Source organism: Anopheles bellator, chromosome 1 (genome assembly GCF_943735745.2).
Source record: "Anopheles bellator chromosome 1, idAnoBellAS_SP24_06.2, whole genome shotgun sequence".
In the NCBI taxonomy this organism is placed as follows: domain Eukaryota; kingdom Metazoa; phylum Arthropoda; class Insecta; order Diptera; family Culicidae; genus Anopheles; species Anopheles bellator.
The window spans coordinates 17,421,150-17,430,037 of NC_071285.1; the positions used below are offsets into that span (position 1 = coordinate 17,421,150).

Here is an 8,888-nt window from a genome sequence, read left to right on the forward strand (position 1 = left end):
GTGCGCCGTTGGAACGATCGAATTTGATTGATCCTAATGTACACGGCTCTCGGTGGCAGCGCGCATCCTTGGGGGCAAAATTTCTCTTCGTTTGCCCCATTTAAGCCGGGAGCCACCGGTGGGTAACTGTTTTCACGATCATCATTATGCCGATCGGTGCCGGGGTTTGATAATGGTAGCGTTGACGAGTAATTTGTCCACACGAGCGTCCGACCGATAATTAGGACCGCGACCGATCGATCGCAATTACCCGTGTGCCTCTCCGCGATGGGCGCGACATCATTCGCGTCGAACCCTATGGGGCGCACCGTCAGCAGCAGCAGCAGCATCATCATCATTTGACAATTAAATCAAACCATCGCGACGATCGATCTAAATGAAGCGGGCGCCGCGGTCGAGCATAATTGGCGCTCCCCTGCCGCGGGAGCCGGCAATCTAATAAGATTAATTTTATGGACCCCGTGCGTGTGCGTCGTGCGGACCGCGTGCGTCTCACTCCGCGAGAGCATCCGGCACGATTGGCCTCCCGGGCCAGGGTAGGAGATGACAGCTTGGACGGCGCAATGACGAGCACACCGCCGCTCGATCCCCAGCGCGCTTATCGATCGATCGGCAATCGCCTCCGATGGCAACACTTTTCGACACCCGCCGTTCGCCGCTTTTCTAATTGACTTTTCGTGTCGTGTTCTTATAAATCGTGGCAGCTTCTATGTCCCCACGCTCTCTCTCCCGTGGGGGGAACACTAAATGGTTGGCGGATCGCGCTATTTCGGGCACTTTGAAACGAGCGATCGATAAGCGAAACGCACTGCGGTCGCGCGGACCCCGTTCGGGTACATCTTCACCGCTTGCACCGCGCGTCACCGGCAACCTTTCAATCGATCACGCCACCCAGAGGGTCCGCCAAGCACCCGGATGGTCACCCCTAAGTGGCACCTTGCGTAAGCTGACAAGTGGTCGGTGCGCCGTGTGAAACCTGCTCTGGCGCAAAACCCGTTGCGGTTCCTTTGCGATCCGTTCGTTCGTTCGCTCACTGACGCTATCGCATCGCGTCGCTACGACAAATTCCTACACGCAGCACACATTACGCTGGGGACGCGCGGTGCAAGTGCATCAACCGCGAAGCCTCGCCTGGTCTCTCTCTCTGTGTCGCCACGCTGGTGGTGCGCATATCGTTAGCGAGAAAGTTGGGCACCCAGTTCCGGCGGACCGACCGACATCGAAATCACATTCGCGAGCAGGGCGCACGGTGCTGATACCGCGTGCTGCGTACATTAATAATGCGCCATAATCTTTTTCTCTTTTCGCTTTTCGCGACAAACGTAGGTAAGTAGGTTCGACCAGATGGGAACCGTCTTTTTCGGGCCCGCCCCGCGCGACACATGAAAGAAACCGCACCAAATGCGAACTAGAAAGAAACGTGCGGCGATACGAGTTTATTAGCTAACCGAACACAAACGGTCACTAAATTGGCGACACTACTGTAGCGAGAGTTCATAGGTGGGTCGTAGGCGCATGAAAACGAAACCCGGACAAAGCTACGTCCACACTTGTGCTACTTTTGCGCGTTCAGAAACACGTCCGGGCTCTCGATGTACTGGCCGTTGTGCACGAGGATCACGTTCGTCTTATCGTTGTAGGTCAGTCGCGGCAGCAGCTTCGGCGTAACGAAAAAGTATTGCGATTGACCTTCGCGACACGTTTCCTCCACCAGCATGTCGAACACCTTCCGCTCGTTGGTCGGATCCATGCCCTGGTTGATTTCGTCCACGCACCGGAACGGTACCTGGGTCATGTTCTGCAACGCCAGCGTGTAGATGGCGATCGCGACGGCACGCTCTCCGCCCGACTGCAGCTTCCGGTCGAGCGCGCAGAGCTTCTCCTTGTTCCGATACTTTACAAAGATCCGAATACCGTACTCATCGTAGTTGTACTGAAACCCAAACCGGAAAGAACGCCCATGATTAGGATGGCCACGCATTCCACCATAACCCCACCCCGTAGCTTACCTCATCGTCTCGACTCAGCTGGACTTCGCCGGCGAAACCCATCCGGCTCATAAAGTGCGAGAACTGCACGTTGATCTGCTGCACCACTCGACATATCTCGGGGTACCAACGGTTGTGCAGTGAAGACATTTCACGCTCTAGCGTGGCCGCGTCCTTCTCCGAACGGGACACTCCTGTTCGCAACTGGTCAAGCTGGCGCTTCTTGTGGGCGTACTCATCGGCAGTGTCTTTGCTGACCGACGGTATACAATCGAACCGCACGTTTAGCTCATCCAGGTGCGTCGCCAGTGCCGCAAGCTCATCCGGTAACGCCGCAAACTGTTCGCGGTACGGAAAGTCCGCTTTATCGGGTGCCTTCCCGGCGGTTAGGGATCTTGCGCGCACATTTTTCTTGCTCGCCTTCTCCTTTGTGTCCTCCAGCTTTCGCTGCACATTCGCGAGCGTCCGTTTGGCCGTCTGAAAAGCCTCCTCCACCGAGCGGAACTTGCCTTCCGATGCAGCGTGGGACTCCTCAAAGATGCGCAACCGTTCCCCGAGTACCTCCTGCTGTGCGATCGCCCCGGCGTGCTGGAACAGAGCGGCCACCTTCGCCCGCTGATATTGCACGATCTGCACCATAATCGTGCGGCAGGATTGCTGATACTTGTCCCTCACTTCGTCCTCGTTGATCAGCCGTTTGCTGAGATCTTTGCACTTTGCCTGCTGGCGGCTCACCTTCAGCTTTGTTTGCTGATACTTGCCCAACGTTTCTTGGCGGACGCGCTTCTCGCTCGACAGCTCGGTGCAGCGTTCCTGCAACTGTTTGATCTGGTTCTCGATTTCACCGCGCAGATTGCGGATCCGATCACACTCGCGCACCAATTGCTGATGCTGCTGGCGCCGTTCGTCCAGAAGCTTCTGGTTAGTCGCTTGATTGAGCAGATTGTGTGTCCGCAGCACATCGCTCCGGGTGGACTTTTCGCCGGTGTACCGTGATTTGGACACCTGAAAGCGGTTCGTCGGCGTAAAGAAGACGGCAATCTCTTCCGGCAGCGACGTCACGTACTTGGCCGACTCCTGACTCCCGACCGGAATGTTGTGCAGGCCGTACAGTTTGCACAGACCGTTCAGCACTGGAAACGGTCCTTCGATCATGTCGATCAGATACGAATGAAAGCCGAAGCGCCTGAAAGCACACAAACAAACTAGACTCACTTGCCCCATCCTCGTTCCGTCCGGTTCGTTACCTACTTTAGGCTTGCGATCGGATTTTTGGCCTTGTAATTGAGTCTGTCGGCAGGCCCACTGTGTATCGCATTCACGCCCTCGATGCGCATCTCCTCGCGAACCAGCCGAAGAAACTGATTCATGTCCTCCGTCTTTTCGCACGTGAAGGCGATCAAATCCCGCACACCGATTGTGTTCTCGAGAAACTGGACGTGCTCGGGAACGGGCACGTTCAGCTCGAGGATCATTGGCTCGTAGATTTTACCCTGGAAAAGGTGCCCATTCTCGCGCAACCACATCACCGCGCGGTAGGTGCCAGCGAACCGTGCCTGCAGAACCTTCAATCGATTGTTGGCCACATTCTCGATCGACTCTATGCTGCGCTGGATGCTCATCATTTCCGGCTTTAGATCGGTGTCTATCTTTTGGTTGAGCTCATTTCGCCGTCCCATCAGCAGGTCGCTCTCGTTGCGAACCTTGGCTTCCGTCGCGCAGAGCTTAGCGACCTGTTCTCGCACTTCCTCCTCGGACCCGAGCGCTTTGGCCGCATCGGCACAGTCTTGTACGACCGCACTGAGAAGCAACTTCGCCTCATCGAGTTCCGACTGGCGCTCGACCGCTTTGGCCAGGGTGTCCTGCATTTCCCGCGTTTGTTGGCGCAGCGCATCCTCCAGACTTTCTGTTTTCTCCTCCAACTTGTTAATCTCATTCGTCGAACGTTTCGCCTCCGAAACCTGGTCCGTTTGGGCCTTTTGAAGGTCAGTCTTTTTCGCTAGTACATCGGCCACTTCCGCTTTGCACGCCTTGTACTCTTTCTCCTTCTCCTTGAACGATCTAAAAATCAAGCAGTACCATACCGATCGGTCAGTGTGCCAGCTTTGCTGCACTGCACTCCCTACCTGGTCGCTAGCTTCTGGTCCTGGACGGTGGTCGTGTATAGGTGAAACTGTTCCTCGTACTCCAGCCACGCCTTTCGAGCCTCACACACTTTGATCTGCTTTTCGAACTCTTGCCGTGTCCGATCGCTCTCCAGCTGCTGCTCAAGATCGGTAATCCGTGCCTCGAGCTCACGTATCCGGTTTGCATCCGTTTTCCGCTGGTTGGACGATCTCTGTTTATCGCTTTGCTTCACCTTCAGCTCCGTGAACCATTCGTTCATCTCGGGCGTGCAGACGGACGATTGCGTGCTGAGCAGCAGCTCGCGGGGGTTCATCTTCGTAAAATCCTGTACCCGGTCCTGGGGCAGAAACTGACACAGATTGTCCACCTGAATGTTAAACGATCGCACCTGCTCGAGGAACGCCCGGTGCGAAACCTTCACGGAGTCGATTTCAAAAACGTCCTTCTTGTTGTTGTCAAACATCCGGCAGAACCACCGAAGTTTTCTCTTCTTGTTCTCGTACAGCGAGATCCGGATAGTGGCACTGTCCTTTCCGAATTTGATGTAACTTTCGAGCTGAAAAGTGGAGCGAGTTCAACGTCGATTAGGGCACGGTTTTCGCACGAAAACAGAGAGTATTAGTTACATTATCACACCGCGAAAGCAGCTTACAGTGGCCACCCATCCCCAGCACGATACCGGCCACGATCGCCGATTTGCCGGTTCCATTCGGTCCCAGGATCACGTTGAGATACTCCTCCGGGTAAAACACCACCGTGTCGTATGTGCTGTTTGGCGGAAAGTGAAAAGAGTAGATCATTAGCACCAAAGAATCGAGTACCCAAAGCAAACGTAAATAAGTTACATAAAGTTCTGTAGCGAAACCGAAGCAATTTTTCCGATTATTGTCTGCGCCATGATCAATCCTGCACGCAGAGAATTCAACCATACAAAAGATAAAACACCGAACCAATAGACAAACTTTAAATAGGCGCGCTTTGCGAGTGTAAACAAACTTTTTCAGTCGAGCCGTGACAGCCGTGTTTTCATACCGCTGTTTATAATGCAAAGTCCATTTCTACAGCGTTTCAAAGGAAATCGTTTTTTATCAAACGGTTTAAAATGGAGTAGTACTTCCGGTTGAACGCTATTAATAGTATTAAAAGATAATTTGATGAAAAGGAATGTAAATACGCAAGATACCAGCAATTAGAACCGATAAAATACATAAATGAATACCGAAACCTTTTACTGTCAGCAGACCTATACCTTTTTACTGTCAGCAGCGCCATCTAACTTCAACGAAATATTTAACGAAAGCACAATCCTTTAACGAAACGGTTTGAAATCGAATTTGAATTTCCACACTTTCAAATAAGCTTGTTTGACGCGTTGCAGCGAATTTCATTCTCCAACTCATCAGAAAAAATGTTGTGTTATGTTTAACTCATGCTTTGTTCTGGAATTCAAAAACTTTTTGGTAAAGTTGTTCGTATGGTTCTTTGATTACGATGCTGTAATTTTTTGCTCTCCATTATTTACATTAAAGATGAAGATACAAGAGGTACCAAAAGTGGCGCAGTCTAAAGTTGTGCAGCCCCATGTTATTAGATTATTTTCAGCTTACCGGCAGCCGGGTTTGAGTCACAAAGCCGTTAAGGATATGTTTGTGTACGATCGAAATTGGATTATCCTACGATTCCCCTTCGTTCGGATCGGTTTCGGGTCTTGGCAGGATACGCAAACGGTGCAGAAGGAGCGTAGCAGAGGACGGCTACGAACAATTTTTACTTTCCTCTTTCTCGCCAGCTCAGACGTGGAACTGAATATGTACCTTCCGCCGTTGTTTGAAGCGGTATTTGTTCAAAGGATTAGACTCGGCCCCAGCACATCCTCTTCTGGAAGCGAAACGAAAGCGAGTGATCTTATGTTGAGAAGCGTGAAATTTGCCTGCCTTTCTTGAAACTTTTGGCCTTTACAATGAAGAGCCTGTTCAATGTTTAAAAACCCAACAACAAGCGGCGGACGGGCGCGACGCAAAGAACATAGTTTTCCCATGGGCCCAAACTGGAAGCCAATGATCCAATTAGTTACACCGCCCGGTAGTTAGGGCGCTAATGATATTCGTATCTTCTGCCCGGGCGCTCAAGAATCGCCGTCTTGTGCCGCACTATTTTGGGCAAAAGGAACTCGCCCGAATGGAGGCAATAATTTGCATCCATAAACCTATTTCATGCCTCCGTGCCGGCCCGAGACAAAGCAATGCGACCGAGCGAATCTAATGATAATCCACATAATTTGATTATGATATCATTACATCTCCGACGCGGCGCCACATCCGCTGGGACACATGCAAATTGGTGCCCGTGAGGAACCGCAAGAAGGCAAACACACACGCCGGTCGGTGATGGGATTATGTATGCAGTTTAGCGTCGAATGCGGTTCGAGGCCTTGCGCCATGTCCCGTGGGACCAGTTGGTGCTGTAAGAAATCGGTGGATCGGTGTCATCTGATACCGCGACTAAACACGGACACCAGGCCGCGCTCGGCGACGGCGATAAGCAGCCAAATTATGGGAATATGATACGCATGAATAAACGATTAATAACGGAACGCCTGGCGATCGTTTAAGGGGGTAAGTATCATAATTTACTGACGGGTCGCTAATAAGAGGACATCAAGTGGCAATTGTTTGGTCCTGCAGGCTGGCGCAAGATCGCTTAATGGCTGGCATGTGTCAAGATTTGTCACGGAGAAGTCTATTAAATAGATACCGGTAACTAATAACATAGTTTGGCAGTGAATATTTAAAGTGCTCGAACGTTTCAAATTTTCTTCAAAAGCGCGGCCACCCTCACATTTCCATGAACGGATCGTCACAGATGCATTCTTGGAAAGGTCATAAGGAGGGGTAAAAAAGGAAACGTTCCGGAAAAAATCATCCCCAGCACCACCGTTCCGTCGTTTCGGACCGGAAGAACCAATTTCTGCCGCTCCTCGGATAACATGTGTTGCGTTCCGTCGTTCGAAGGATCATTTTGGTGGTCGTTTCTGTGGCAACAGTTCACGGAGGTGGCATAAAAAAGTGAACATTATAATGCAAATGCATCTCAGTAGCCCACCAACCGTTCGTTACGCGAAACCGTAACTAACACCACACATTTCTCGGTTACCGCGTTCGGTGGCCCTTTCAATCACAAAAAATCACATGCCACGCAGCTACGTGGGACATTGGCCAACGTTCCGGGGCCGACATTTGTGCGCACTATGATTTAGTTCAATCGATAATCACTACGTATCGCGCGGGTAATAAATAACATTTACGTTCCGTTTATGGTTTTTTGTGGTGTTAGCTAACCAAAGGGCCAAGGCGAAAAAAGGCCACCGCCACGAAACTGGCGTCAATCTCGCGTCGTCGAAAGTGACATCCGATACCCCCGGCCCCACACGCCTACACCGACGTCGTTCACCCTGCGCGGAGTGACTAACCCCGGAGGCTACCAGAAAAGTGGCCAGTTGGTGGTTAGGCGGAGGGGTTGCGTATTGCCAGACGAAAGAACCACGCGACTATTTTCATGCAATTCACACCGAACGCCTTGGGCGTAAGAAGGCACGACCTCTCTCGCCGGAGCCTGCGGTGCCGTCTCGAACCCGGACCCGAAAGTCACCGGGGCCGGAAGTATGTGAAGTTCATCTTCATTCACGCCTGCCATTATTTTATTTTGCACCCACTGGCGCGCTGCGTGGTCGTTAATTGGGCCCGCAGCGCCGGTGAACGTGTCCTTTCGGCAAGGACGCGCTGGCAAAGCGTGCCAATTCGAGTACAATTACTCGCGCGGGCACCACGCTGCGTTTGGGCCGCGTTGTGGCGTTTCGTAAATTGAAAGCTTTGAGTGTAATTAAAAATGAGACCATTGAAGTCCAGAAACATCAGAGCGCGACACTCCGAACACTGAGATGTTCCCAGTGAACAATTTTGAGAGCCCCAAGCTGCCCCTCTGCCTGCGACGCGGCGGAGGAAGGCTGAGGCGAGTGAGATCGAACGCCCCTCTGCCTGCGACGAGGACGAGAGAGGGCGAGCGCGACGTTCACTGCAACGAGCGGGCCGGCTCATCGGGGCGAGCTCGTAGGTAGCACCGGAGGGAAGGGGAGGAAAGGAGGGAGAGGGGGAGTTTCACGCGCTAGCTTGGCGGTTTCATTTACAGGGAGGGTAGGGTTTCAGAGCCGAGAGGCCATGCGAACGCGAGGACGAACAGACGAGCGAAAGGAAGAGAAATACAAAAAAAGAGACAGCGAGATCGAGTAAAAATTATAAGTCCGAGAGAGAACGGGCAGTCGATTTTGCTCCAGTCAAGTGCGTGCAAGTGTTCTTCGTTCCATCGCGTGTGATCCTGATAGAAATAATCCAGGTAAGTTTAGTGGACAGTATTCAGTGACAATCAAATAATGTAGAAATGTTTTCGCTTTGCTCGTTTCAGATGTTCAACTAGGATGCAAAACATTTTTCAACGTGTCTACGGCGTCAACAAGTGATATTGTCGACGCACCAAATTGCTACGACCGCTATAGTGAAGTGTGAAGAGTGTACGCGAACCGAAAAAAGAGAGAAAATATACGCTTCGAAATCGAACCAACTGTGTTATTTTGGCTAGGGGGAATTGGGAGAAAGAAAACGAAGAAAGAGAGGGGACACACAGGAGAGAGGGAGACAAGGGGCAGGTTCGGGAAAAAAAATCGAGTCGCCAAAGTCTGCCATCGAGTAACTAGCCCTTCTCAGTATGGAAGCCTACGTG

The 8,888-nt window shown here is 51.8% G+C and overlaps 1 protein-coding gene across 1 annotated transcript; it reads right to left on the minus strand.

Moving 5' to 3' along the window:
- Nucleotides 1-1,555: 1,555 nt before the first annotated feature.
- On the minus strand, nt 1,556-5,053 carry LOC131215136 (structural maintenance of chromosomes protein 5). The gene is made up of 6 exons (XM_058209521.1): nt 4,961-5,053; nt 4,742-4,883; nt 4,115-4,671; nt 3,240-4,049; nt 2,010-3,174; nt 1,556-1,933 (listed from the first exon to the last, which is right to left on the minus strand). Exons 1-6 carry the CDS (start codon nt 5,011-5,013, stop codon nt 1,556-1,558), a joined length of 3,105 nt encoding a protein of 1,034 aa, XP_058065504.1. The 5' UTR covers nt 5,014-5,053.
- Between the last annotated feature and the right edge of the window lie 3,835 nt (nt 5,054-8,888).